The sequence below is a fragment of the Neurospora tetraspora genome, assembly GCF_033439725.1.
Source record: "Neurospora tetraspora strain CBS 560.94 chromosome Unknown B0H65scaffold_1, whole genome shotgun sequence".
NCBI classification, from domain to species: Eukaryota; Fungi; Ascomycota; class Sordariomycetes; order Sordariales; family Sordariaceae; genus Neurospora; species Neurospora tetraspora.
In genome coordinates, this window is record NW_026944383.1 from 2,665,893 (window position 1) to 2,679,609 (window position 13,717).

The 13,717-nt window shown below is 50.5% G+C and overlaps 3 protein-coding genes across 3 annotated transcripts; 2 read left to right on the forward strand and 1 right to left on the reverse strand.

Annotated features, from left to right (window-relative positions):
• Positions 1–2,686: 2,686 nt before the first annotated feature.
• On the reverse strand, positions 2,687–4,800 carry B0H65DRAFT_23141 (methylcrotonoyl-CoA carboxylase beta chain mitochondrial precursor). Its single transcript, XM_062822187.1, has 2 exons — positions 4,004–4,800; positions 2,687–3,942 (listed from the first exon to the last, which is right to left on the reverse strand). The coding sequence occupies exons 1-2, from the start codon at positions 4,648–4,650 to the stop codon at positions 2,763–2,765; spliced, it is 1,827 nt and encodes a 608-aa protein (XP_062686124.1). The 5' UTR covers positions 4,651–4,800; the 3' UTR covers positions 2,687–2,762.
• Positions 4,801–5,052: 252 nt separating this feature from the next.
• On the forward strand, positions 5,053–6,736 carry B0H65DRAFT_449524 (acyl-CoA dehydrogenase/oxidase). The gene has a single exon (XM_062825960.1). It carries the CDS (start codon positions 5,276–5,278, stop codon positions 6,683–6,685), a length of 1,410 nt encoding a protein of 469 aa, XP_062686125.1. The 5' UTR covers positions 5,053–5,275; the 3' UTR covers positions 6,686–6,736.
• Positions 6,737–10,618: 3,882 nt separating this feature from the next.
• On the forward strand, positions 10,619–12,594 carry B0H65DRAFT_504771 (uncharacterized protein; the record flags this gene model as incomplete). Its single annotated transcript, XM_062827944.1, has 3 exons — positions 10,619–10,727; positions 10,787–10,980; positions 11,035–12,594. 3 exons carry the CDS (start codon positions 10,619–10,621, stop codon positions 12,592–12,594), a joined length of 1,863 nt encoding a protein of 620 aa, XP_062686126.1.
• Positions 12,595–13,717: the final 1,123 nt, after the last annotated feature.

Consider the following 13,717-nt stretch of genomic DNA (forward strand, 5'->3'; position numbering starts at 1 on the left):
TTATAAAGATTTGAATATCTTATAGTACTATAAAGCCTTCGATATTATCCTTTATACCTTACCTTTATATACTAACTATATATTTCAACCACTCGACGTAGGAGTCTACTAAGTAGTTAAAAAAGTATACCAAAAAGCACTAATTGAAAAGATAGCTAGCAGGGCTATTAATATTAACTATATAATCTTTCTAAATAACTAGAAGAAAGTTAAGGAAGTAGGATTTACCCGTAGTAATATTTATAAAGGATAGGAAAAAATTAGCTTATAACTATTTAAATTAAGTACCTTAAATTTATTTTAATAATAGTATAACTATAATTAATACGTCTTTTTAAATATACCTCTCAATAAGCTTCGTAAAGTTATTAAAGTACGGTAAAAACCTTTATTCCTTAACCGATTTAAGGCTATAACTCTTCGTAAAGTACTACGTACGTTAGAATTACTAGCAATTTAATAATATATTAATAAATATAATTTGACTATTAAAAAAGTCTATAACAAAGCTAGAATTACCCTCAAAGTGTCTATTAATATTTAAAAGCTAGTATATAATTAGCAAGAATACTAGAAGTGCCGTATTGAGGCAGAAACTTAAAAATAGAACCCTCGTAAATATATCTCCATTAGCGATAGAGCTTATACGAAGGAAGTATTCAATACCAAAGTTATAGTAAGAAGGGTAGTTAATATAGAGGAAGGTTTGAAAGAGACCTAGCAAATTAATATAATTTTTATTAAAAAGGTTGCCCTCGAAGAGAATCCTAGATTTAAATAGTAGCCTCCACGTAAAGAAAAAGGCAAAAAAAAGGCTAAGCCTAATAATACCCCTATCTTTAACGACCACAGCCTTATTTATATAATAAAAGATAACCCTAAATATAATAAAATCTTATTAGTAAAAGAGAAATAGAACGAAACTATTATTGAGAAAGATTATTATACTTTATTTACCAATATAGGCCTTAACTATTCATATTATATACCAGAAATATATACCTTTAAAAAAGTATTACTAAATTAGAATATAACTACCTTTTTCGCAGGCTTTAAAAATAAGGAGGATTTACACTATAAGCTTATAAAGAAGGCTACCCTTCCTAGTTACTTTAAAGACTTCGTACTTTTTAAGACGTATAATAAAAAGCGGGCTAAGAAAGTTTATAAAGGAAGTTCGTCGTTAATCGAATTTTTTCTCAGTAACGAAGGTATAAATATATTTAGTAAACTCTTAGCTATACTATGGCAAGCCTATCTAGTAAGTATACAAGTGGTACAAATTGGGCTATTAATATTATACCCTTCTAGAAAAAAGTCTAAGAAGGGGAAGGAGAAGGCTATTAATACAAACCCTAACGAAGAGGTTGCTATAGCAACTATAATAGTGGCGGGTAAGAAGTTAGAGGTGCCCGCAAGCTATATAAGGGTGATAATTATTGTAAACGACGATTTTGGTAACGATAAGAATTTATAAGGGGAGGAGGAGGAAGAAGAGGAGTTGGATATTATATTATAAGTACGGGCTATAAAGGCTTTATAATACTATAATAATATATTACGATATTTTAAAAATATTTTACTTATATTGCTGAATGTGTACAATTGAGACGAATAATTTAAATCTTTTACTATCTTTTTTGCTTGTATTTTGGTAGAGAAACGGATTATTGAAGATTCTGACCATTATAGAGCTTGCACGTTACATGTAAAAAATCCGACTTTTAGAGGGACGAGGAGAGTCGGTTGGCTTGCTATGTAAGCGAGGCCCACATCGACCTAACCGACGAGTACACCTACCACACCTCAGCTCAGGGCAGATATGCATATGCACCTCAAAAAGCTAGACGACGATCAGGCCTAGACCCGACCGTTTCCCAAAATCTATTTGCTATTCACTCCCATAGCGTAGTAGCAAGCCCACAGTCGTAGCCATATTCCCCTCTTTCACCTCTCTATCGGTCACTTCTAACCCGATGATCGAGTCTCTCAACTCCGAGTCTCCGACAACCTGGAAATTCTAGACCACACAAACACCCAAACGCACCAACGCAAACACAAAACGCAAAAGCCCAACCGTAAAATCTGAGAGGACCAGCTGACATCTCTGGGAAAGCTTCCCGAAATTCTGTCCGAAAAAGGTTGTTGGGCACTGGCACTGCCATCCGTACGTGACCTGACTGATATTCAGGCGGGCGGGGAGATGATGTTTCAACACCGACTGACCGCAAAGGATCTTCGCTTTCACTGCCACTGCCAGCTGTTCAGACTTCAGGCTGTTTGCACCTTTTGGTCTCCTTGTTTTTGTCGATCACCTACATTTCAGACTTCGGTTAGGACTTCAGCTGAGACTTGTCCCAGTTTGCTTTCTTCCCGTTCTTTGCTTTCTTCACTTTCTTCTCAGTTTTGTTTTCCAGGCTTCAAGCGGGTGTCAAACGGCCTCGGCAGCCTGACCCAAAACAATAACTGCTCCACTTACCCCGCACGAGGCCTCTCCACTTTGTTTCTCAAGTTCTCCATTTCCCCGCACTTCTTCCCCGGAGCGGGATGGGGCGTGGTGGGGGCCGGCCGTAGGACCCATGGCTCGGTGGAGCTCGGAGATGTGGAGTAAGTCGCCGGGGTGAGCTCTCCCGTTGCCTGCATGCTGTCGCCGGCGCAAAGGTGAAGCTATTCCCAATGGTCACACCCAGGGGGAAACGAGTACTACAGCCAAGTAGTAATAGATACAACGTAAGTACTCAAATTCCACCTCCACCGCTAAATTACATCCTAAAAACACCAAACTTTGTCCCCCTAGGCGCCTGCTCATTCCTCCCTCCCAACGCCGCCCTCAACCCAAGTCCCAGGTACCTCCTCGTATGCTGCGGCGGGATGACACCATCATCCCACAACCTGGCGCTCGAGAACACCGCATCGCTCTCCCTCTCAATCCTATCCTGCAACTCAGGATCCGCCTTGGTGCCCACCGTCTCCATCACCTTGGCCAACTGCTCACTACCCATGACGCCAATCCTAGCGTTCGGCCACATCCACAGGAACCTGGGGGAGTAAGCCCGTCCGCACATGCCGTAGTTGCCCGCGCCGTAGCTGCCGCCGACGACCACGGTGAACTTGGGCACGTCCGCGCACGCCACGGCCGTGACCAGCTTGGCGCCGTTCTTGGCGATTCCTTCCCGCTCGGCGTCGCGGCCGACCATGAAGCCCGAGATGTTCTGCAGGAAGACAAGCGGGATGCCGCGCTGGGCGCAGAGCTCGATGAAGTGCGCGCCCTTCAAGGCGGAAGAGCTGAAGAGGATGCCGTTGTTAGCGACGATGCCGACGCGGTGGCCATAGATCTTGGCGAAGCCGGTGACCAGCGTGGTGCCGTAGTCGCGCTTGAACTCGGCAAAGGCGGAGCCGTCCACGATGCGGGCGATGACCTCGTGGATGGGCAGAGGCTTGCGCAGGTTGGTGGAGGCAATTCCCAAGAGCTCGTCGGCGCTGTAGAGTGGTTCTTCGAATTTCTGCTCAAAGTCGGCCGGGGTGACGGCGCCCGTGGAGGAGCCGCGGGGCCAGTTGAGATTGGCGATGCTCCGGCGGGCGAGCACGATGGCGTGTGCATCGTCGACGGCGAGATAGTCTGTCACACCGGAGACGGAGGAGTGCATGGCGCCGCCGCCGAGCTCTTCGGGGCTGACGACCTCGCCGGTGGCGGCCTTGACCAGAGGTGGGCCGGCAAGGAAGATGTGACCCTGCTCTTGGACGATGATGCTCTCGTCGGACATGGCGGGGACGTAGGCGCCACCGGCGGTGCAGGGGCCCATGACCACGGCGATCTGGGGGATCCCTTGGGACGACATGCGGGCTTGGTTGAAGAAGATGCGACCGAAGTGTTCGCGGTCGGGGAAGACGTCGGACTGGTGAGGAAGGTTGGCGCCGCCCGAGTCGACCAGGTAGATGCAACTGTTGGTCATCTATGTCAGTAACTGTCCATCAAGATAAAACAAGGAGGACAAAAACTCACGGAAGGTTATTCTCCTTGGCAACCTCCTGCGCCCTCAAGTGCTTCTTGACAGTAATGGGATAATAAGTGCCACCCTTGACCGTGCTATCGTTGGCGACGATAACGCAAGTGACGCCCTCAACCACACCCACACCCGTGATGATGCCACCGGCGGGCACGTCTGCCTCGGGGTAGAGTTCGTGGCCAGCCAGGGGAGAAAGCTCCAAGAATGTTGTGCCAGGATCAATCAAAGCCGTGATGCGATCGCGCGGGAGCATCTTCTTGCGCAAAAGGTGCTTCTCGCGCGCCTTCTGGGGACCGCCCTGGTGAACCTTGCGGGTGAGCTCTTCTAGGCGGGCCATGGCCTCGCCCATGAGGCGTTCGTTCTCCTTGAACTCGGGGGAGTCGGTGTCGACATCGGACTTGAGGACGGAGATGGCATTGGCTTGGTGGGGAGTCGTGAAAGTTGCGACCGAGCGTCGTTGTTGGTGGAGGAGGTTTTGTTGACGTTGTGATTGTTGTTGTTGCTGCTGGTTGCTGTGGAGGAGGAGCCCGAGATTGCGGGGATGCAGGGGTAAATTGGCGGATCGTGGGGATGTGGAGGCAGTTCTGGACAATTGCCTGGAGAAGAGGAGAGCCTCTCTCCTGCTGGCGGACGAGAAGGACATGGTGATTGATGGTGTTTTACTTGGGATTACAAACTCGACAACGTACAAGAACGACGGGAAGGGAGGAAAGCAACAAGAAACAAGTGAAAAAGATGTTCACGACAACTTCCTTCCAACTCCGCCGCGCCCAGCCGAAGTCCTTGGTCTAACTTGAGCCGCTATCATCTCAGAAACGGTAAAAGGCCATTCAGATCTCGGCATTGGCACCGTCTGACGTACCCCTCACGGTCTTGTGAATCTCAATGCCCAGCTTCGATCTAGCCAATCACAACAAGGAATCACTAACAAGCTCGTCAAAGACCGAGGCAAGCCGTCGCCAACCGTCCACTTTCAATAGAACACAAGGGTAACATTTACCATCGAAGACTGCCGCGGCTCTGGCTAGATGCGGTATGTTTGGAACAGAAGTTAGCGCTGGTTGGTGTAATTCGAGACTGGCCATTGTTAGTGGATGGCGAGGGGATGGGGGATTGCACAAGAGAAAGGACGAACTGAGATCATCCCGATTCGATTGCAACTGAACTTTTCTTCTTCTTTTTCTCTCCTTTTTTTCTCCCTTCCTTTGCTCCTCTAAGAATTCATTTCTTTTCGATTGCTATCATCACCAAGTAAACAAACCCGCAAAATGTCCACCCAAGGTCTCTCCCGCGCCTTTGCGCGCTCCACCCCCAGAATCCCCACGATTTCAAGGGTTCCCCGCCAATTGCGACCCCACAGCACTTACACGGCTTCGACCACCTCCTCCATCACAACACCACGGCGCCCATCACCATTCTCACGACACCAGACAACCGTGACTCCCATTGCTGTCCAACGCCGCAATGCCTCCCACAACAAACACCCCTCGGGCTTCACTCCCCCCTCCCCCACCGACCTCTCCGAGCTCCGCGAGCGCGTCCAAGAATTCGTCCGGCGCTCTCTCCCCGAGACCCTCGCCGCCGAAACCGACAAATCCAACGCCTTCCCTTCTCACATGTGGCAAGCCCTGGGCGACGCCGGTCTTTTGGGAATCACAGCCGACGAAGCCTACGGCGGCCTGTCGATGGGGTACCAAGCGCACTGCATCGTGATGGAGGAACTCTCCCGCGCTTCGGGTTCCATTGCCCTTTCGTATGCCGCGCATTCACAGCTTTGTGTCAACCAGTTGAGTTTGAACGGAAACGCTGAGCAAAAGGAGAAGTACCTGCCTGGATTGATTTCCGGAGAAAAGGTCGGTGCGTTGGCGATGAGTGAGAGCGGGAGTGGCAGTGATGTTGTCAGCATGCGGACGACGGCCAAGAAGGTGGATGGGGGTTACGTGTTGAATGGAAGCAAGATGTGGATCACCAATGGCCCGGATGCGGACGTGATTGTGGTGTATGCCAAGACGGAGCCGGATGCTGGAAGCAAGGGAATCACGGCTTTCATCGTTGAGACGAAGAAGGACGGGCAGAAGGCGGAAGGGTTCGAGTGCTTGAGGAAGCTGGACAAGATGGGCATGCGCGGGTCGAACACCGGTGAGTTGGTGTTTGAGAATGTGTTTGTGCCCGAGGAGAATGTGCTGGGCAAGGTCAATGGGGGCGTGAAGGTGTTGATGGAGGGCTTGGATCTGGAGAGGCTGGTGCTGAGCGCGGGACCCCTGGGTCTGATGCAGGCGGCGCTGGACGTTGCCTTGCCGTATGCTCACTCGAGGAAGCAGTTCGGTACCCCGATTGCTCAGTTTCAGCTGTTGCAGGGCAAGTTGGCGGATATGTATACCAAGTTGCAGGCGTCGAGGGCGTACACGTACGCGACGGCCAAGACGGTTGATGAGCAAGGGATTATCAGGACGCAGGACTGTGCTGGTGCTATCTTGTATGCGGCGGAGAGGGCGACGGAGGTCGCTCTTGATGCTATTCAGATCTTGGGTGGCATGGGCTACATGGAGGAGATGCCGGTGTCGAGGATCATGAGGGATGCCAAGTTGTATGAGATTGGCGCGGGCACTTCGGAAGTGAGGAGGATGGTTATTGGAAGGGCTTTCAACAAGGAGTATGCCCACTTGGCCAAGAACTAGACTGTATCTAGGAGATTATCATTAGACCGGCAATGACATTGGATACCTCTATGGATAAGCAAGTGCCTTTGAAGATGGTTTTTCGTTGCCATTTGACTTTGTGTCTCTATGTCACCAGCCTCAGGTAGAGAAGCCATCGGGGTGCCCTTTTAGAGATATTGCTTCGACTCTTCTTCGTCTCAGTTCTCCGTGACCATTTCTCATTCACCGTTGGATTTCTAGACCTGACGGGTAATTCGTTCTAGATGCTCGAATATCATGGAGATCCCCCATGTTTACCCTTCATTCTAATCAAGTCATCTGAGACGATCTCCTCCCGATTCCTCTCGCTATGCTTACCGCTCGCTACGAGTTTCCTACTCTTGTCTCATCTGCTTCTTGACCAAGCCCCTACCCTTGCTGGCTCTCACCTTGACCTCGTCCGCTAATCTCTAGTTGCCGTTAAAAAAAACGTGGAGATTTCCCCTTCCCGCCATTTGCATTTCCATATCCGCGGGTCTTAGCCAAGGCTTGTGACAAATATCTGGGCCAGGAGCCAGTGACGACGTCGAGACCGAAATCCAGATCACAGACGACATAACATGATCTCCGCACCGACAATTCCAGCTTACATCACTTTTGTGGACACCGACATTTCCAGCTTTTCCAACTCTCAAGAAAACAAAGCAGCGTAACCGAGCCGCGCTCGGTTTGGCGGTGTGCTGCGCAGGAGGAAAGACACAGTATGGCACGGGATGGAATTGGTGTCTGGATGTAAACCCCAACGGACGCCTCTGATAGGATCTCCCAGATATGCGAGAGAAGCAATTCACAAGTAGCGAGGGCTGGAAGATAGGCCGGTGGCGAAAGCCTGAACGTCTTTTCGAGCCGGAGATATGTAAATGTAAGGCAAGTGTCGTTATCGTGAAACCAGATGGCTGAGAAGGTTGGTTTGGATGGTATGTCACGTTGTCTCTCCATCTCCCCCGCCTTTTTTAAACCACGTCTTGGTCTTTTGCGGCTCATGACTTACAGCCCAGTGACCGTTGTTAATAGGCAGAAAATCCGTCTTATGAAAAGTTGATGTTGCGAGGTTCCCGCGTGCTTGGCTGATCATATTATGCCGGAGTCAGTCCTTTTCCAACCAATGGACCGGATTCGTGTGGTTGAAACGAGGTGTGGTTGGGTATGGTTGTGTTTTCTGACCCTTGGGTCTGTGATCTAGGTCACACGACCCGTGACCGTCCCGTGAGTGGTGGCCGTCTCGACCCGTTACCCGCTGGGTGGAAGGAAGGGAAACGTGCCCGTCTCCGTCCCTCCCCGCAAACGGCAGATCAGTTATCAGAGAGTGCGGCTGCAGTTATCCAAAGCGCAACTTGCCAGATAACCAAACAGCTTGTTTGTTGTCGTGAAGGGCCAGGCCGCTATGTAGACATACATGATTTGTTGCACTTTGTGCTACGACTTGTAAGTCAGCTGGGCGAGACAAGACGGGAAAGGATACGAGATGACATGTCTTGGGCCACCCCGTTGGACAGTCCCGTGGTAGAGGAAAGGACGATTTGACTGATAATGAAGCCGAGAAAGGAAGGCTGGTCGTTGTGAGAGGCACTTGTTGGTAGCTGGCTGTGGGTGACAAATGAAAGTCTAGCCGCCAGGGACCGGGCGTATTCTAGACTGAACGTAACAGAAGGCTTTTGGTGTGGCAGGCTGTTACCGCTATAGGGAGGTGATGCTTCAGTGGTATAACACAACTTAATGTTAGAGGGACGAGGGAGAGTGTGGGGGTTGTACTCATAACTTCCACTTCAACCTCGTAGGCTATAGGCAAATCAGTGATACAGGCTACTGCCGGTGGACCGTGATGAGCCCGGTCTGTAACCCACGTATCTTGTTCTGCCAAAGTTACATCGATCCCGGGACCTTGAGAAGCCGGGTGTTGGATGGTTACCGAGCTCAGGTCGGTGTTGTACCGAAAATGGGCATCTTCTCCCTCGAGTGGCGGCTTGATATCCGAAGGGAGGAAGAAGTGGAACTGGAGGGGCGCGAGGAGGGAGTAGAGCTGAGCTAGAAACATCTTATCTCGTTTGTGATCCCATCAAGGGGACAAAGAAAGGGAAAGGACCAATGCCCCATTCCTTCTTTCACAGGAACTGAGGAAAGACTCGAGAGGTGACAAAGTGCAAGAGTGAGAACCCGGATGGCCAGTGTTCAGGGTTACGTACCAGGTTGCCCAGGGAGCTAGGGTTACAGCAGCTATAGTAGGCCCCTGTCACAAGTCAGGGCAGTTGATCTGTCACCTGCCACCTCAACTCCTCGGGGCCCGGGGGTTTGTGTCGGCATGTGCCATGTGGGGATATCTTGGTGTTTGGGAAACATGGGATTTCATCCCCCGTGTCGCGTTGGGACTTGGGAAGAATTGGAAATGCTGTGATGAATGAATGCACGGTGAGATGGGTGAAAGAGAGAAGAGGAACAACCGGATCTCCACCTCATCTGCATTTGTCTAGAACCACTGGGTGGTGGAGCCGGGGTCTCGGTATTTCAATATCTGTCATGACACTAACAGTTAAACTATACGATTAGCAGGGATTCTGTTAGTGCTTAGTGTTCCCGTGGGGCGTGCCCAGCGCACCGAGCGCACCTCCCCTGTCTTCAGTTCAACCTTGCACTTTCCGCATCATCAGTCACCTCCAAGGTACGTAGCCGAGCATCAGTCCAGGCCCCAGATCCTGGAGCCCCAGCGCAGCAGACGTGCCTTCCCTAGACGAAACACATGATGCCGATTTGAGATTGTGCTTGCCTTCTTCCACTTGCTCAGATCCATAACCGCACCAGCTTCCCCTCGTCCTCTGGACCGACTTTGTTGGACTTTTCACACTTTTTTCAACCTGTCTATACACACCAGAACATCTCCGCACCCGGAATATCTTGTACACGCCAACACATAACACCAACTTGGAAGCACGCGGCGCCCTCGCAGCCTAACGACAGTACAGTTAGTGGTCGGGTTGATATGACCCGGACATGTACTTACCTCTAGCACCCCCTCTTCGAAACCGCGCCCAAGACTTGTGTCTCAGCTTTACCTTGATTATTCCCCCGGGTTGCCTAGGGTACTGTCCGGCGTCTGCCCGCCTCACAGAGACAGACACACACTTGCATTGGTACGTGATGTTCGCGTGCCACGGCCCCCCGTCACCGCACTACACTATTCCTGCAAATAAGCAAATTCCCTACACTGCCTGGCTGAGCTGGCAGCCCCCAGGCCCCAAGCCTTCGGAGCATCGAGGGTTTATCAGTTGCGGTGCGGTACTAGCTCCCACTTGTCTTAAGCCCAACTCGATCGTCACCGCCAGGGCAGCTACCTTGTCAGCCTGCCTCGAGTTGTTGCCAGTGCTGCGAATGTGGGTGTATAGGTGTGGGTGTGGACATCGGGCACTTGGCCTGCAAAAGTACGAGACTCCGAGAGCATGAAGCAGTGGTGCTGTGCTGTGCTCAGACTCACAGTCTATGTCCATGTCCATGTCCATGTCCATGTCCATGTCCATGTCCAGGTCCCAAAACATGAGAAAACACGCCCCCCGTCGTTGTCGTTGTTCCTGCTTCTTCTCAACTTCCACTTCTTCCTAACCTTTTTCGGCTGGTCTCCTGCTGCCCTGTTCGCGTTTATCCGTCTGTTTGCTACCTTGCGCTTGCCTAACCATCTTGCTCACGCCTCGTGCTCCAACCGTAACTGTTTGCGTGTTTTCTGACTTCTTTCCTTCAGAAACCCCAAACCTCCCCCCTGGACATCCTCCGTCACTTGTCCCTCCTCCCCAAGCAGTCTTTCATGGATCTGCTACCTTAGTGTCGATATCTACAAAAGAAACCGGCAGCTTTGGCTTGTAAGCAATGGTCGTCGGGCTACCCTGAGGTGCCCGTCGTCCTTTGCGCCCGTCTTGTCTTTCAGCCATGGACTTGGTACTGCCGCAAGGCATCATTATTAACGCCAGTGAGGTCTATACTCAACTAGCTAGTTTATCGGTCGTTTCCTCAGAGGTAATATGGCATTACTGGAACGGTCAGACTTCAACTCATACCAACATTTGCCCCCAGCATCTGGCTAATGCGCATCTTCAGCATACACGGTGATCTCCAAGAAACTTGGTGGTGATCCCACTCACCTCCGCCTAGAGAACTTTTGGTGGCATGTTTGGGGCAGCAATAGGAGGAAGCTTTCCGGTCCCACTCTCGCCAGGCTCTTTCAAGACATCTCGACCGGTCCAACAGATGTGCCTCTCGTGGTCCCAAAGAGAAGTCGTGAGATACTAGAGGTGGGTGATTCTCTTGACAAGTAATAGGGTCGAAAGATACTAATTTATCCTCAGAGATCCAAGGCCCTCCTGGAGCAGATTAACGCAAACGGACATGAGTCGGCATCCACACAACAACAGGAGGAGAACAAGGTAGATGACCATGATGTTATGGTCAAAATGAAAGCGCCAACCCCATCTTCCTCAAGGCCACCTCCGCCACACCCGATCCTGAAAAAGCATAGCGCTCCCGTACCAGGACCTCGACATACTGCCAGATTCGCTTCACCACTACGCGCCGGAGAGGGTGAATCTAAAGGAGGTGCCATAATGTCCATCACCAAGGTCGTGCCAGAGCCGTCAACAATGCCGCCTCCGCCATCACCGACTGCGAAAAAGACAAAAACAACAGCAGAATCTCCAACGACCATGAAACCTCCGCCGCTTCCATCGACAGAAAAGCTCGAGAAGCCCACCGCGCAGTTACCGACTGCGCCTTCAGGTGGCAAAGCTAGCAAGCCTGTAGCCGCCCGAAAAAGGGTCATGGCGACTACAAAATCAGCCAAAAGACGGCCGGTAATGCCACGTAGGACAAGTTCACAGTCATCAACTGCATCTAATATCCAACAGCGTATGGTGCCGGCGACAGCGGACCAGTCTTATCAAGGTACTCGGTCGTCAACTGTAGAGGAAGAGCCCTTCCAGGAGTCTCCCCCCTCGGTTGCAGTTGCGTCCCCAGCTTCGACCTTGGTAGATTCACTCTCAGAGGTCCCAGTCCCAAAGGCAGCAGAAATTTTGGTCCCAGAGGCAGCAGAAGTTTTGGTCCCAGAGGCAGCAGAGGTCCCGGTCCCAACGCCAGTAGATCAGTCCTCCCGGAGCTCGAAAGGTGGCTCAGCATCGTCCCAAGACGAGCAAAGGATCCCGAGTGCTAAGGCAGCCGGGAAGAGGCCGGCAAGGCCCACTCAAAGATCTTCCTCCGGGGGCATTCTACCAGTAACTATCGGCTCCCAAGAGCGGCGACCATTGTTCGTTAGTTCCGGATTCTTGCCTGCCCGGTCTCCCAGCTTATCTCGTAGTGAGCGGAATGTTCCGACGACACAGGAGGCTACGAAGAGGAACAGCGTGGAAAAGAAGCCACGTCGTGCGCCTGTTGCTGGGTTCGTGGCTGATCATGATATTGGAAGTGACACGCCCTCACCAGCAAGAACACGCACCACACGTGTCACCGAAGACCCTATAGTTGGTTCACCTCGGCCGCCACCCAGAGTCCCGTTGTTTTCTCAAAGGATGTCAGGGGAGCTCCCCTACTCATCACCACACGCAATGTCTCACAGGCTTTCCGGCGAGATTCCTAATGTACAGGCCTTGACCGAGGAACCCACAACACAGGTGTCCGACACCACTGTCCAGGGGCAGTTCGACTCCGACGTGATAGCAACATCGTCTTTGGTTGAAGCCCGAGATATACCTGACTTTGTGTCGCGCCGGTCGAGGCCTTCGCCATCGCTTCTCCAAGAAGCGTTCTCCCCAACACCTCCCAGCACTACTCCAACGATTCCCTTTGGCAGATCGAAGAGCCAACTCACGCTACTGTTGGCAAAGGATAATCACAGGAAGGTGAAGGAAACCCGTTAGTGGCGGATCAAGCAGTTTTTCGGACTGGTGTCGGATAGGAATAATCCATGGGGTGTGGCATCGCCGCTAGCGAGTCTCCCAGAGACTCCATCTCAAGAATCATCAGAAGGATCACTCGTAGAAGACAACCCTGTCCCAGACGGGCTTTTCTCGCCCCCAACATATAGCAGGGCCATCAACCCAGCATATAGCAGGACCATCAATGCCCCCGAATCCCTGGATTAAGGCCTACCGAAGCCGGAAGATCTGGTTGTTCGGAATTTTACAGCGAAACTTTGGTTGCATTTTACAGGCGTTTCTTGATTTAGGTTTGGAGAGCATTCAAAGCAGAGCGTTTTTCCAGCATGAGCATTTCAGAGGCTACTAGGCCTACTGGTCATTTGCATATACGCATGAGTTTGGAGAAAGGAAGCATATGGTTTACTTTGTTTGAGAATCTTATGCTCTCATCCTTTTAGTGTATCAGTAGATGATGTTGATTTTATGGGTGGGATGGGCTCAGATATGAAAGTGAGTGCAGCGTGGTGATGGGTGTACTGGGGCTGGATAATGAACTTTTGAGCGTTTGGCTTTGCGAGAGTATTATGGAAAGAACAACATTCTGTGTGTTTCTATGAAGAACTATGTGCAAATTCCTCAAGTGTCCGGCTCCGTTAAATTCTCACTTTGATACATGGCATCGAGGCCGAACGTGACGACTGTGATGGCACCACATGCCAGCACCTACCAGATCTTTTGTGTTACAATCTGGTCTTTGGGTCTTTCATCTCATATGGGCTGTTATTGCATATAAGAACCCCTACCCATTCCGTCTAATGTCAACAAGCTTCATCTTCTTCATTTCAATCTTATATTATTTTAAGTTGGATGTTGTGGTGCGTCACCTATCACTCTACGTGTGTGGACAATGACGGGATATCGCCATTTGACAATCTCTCTATGAGTAGAGAGGTGTATGAAGAGGCGAAGAGACTAATGAAGAGACTAATAAAGAAAGAGGTGAAAAGAGGGGTGAAGAGACAGGTGAAGAGATAGGTGAAGAGATAAATAAAAAGATCGGTGAAAAGACTAGTAAAAAAAAAAGTGAAGAGAAAAGTAGAGAGGTAAAAAGAGAAATAAAGAG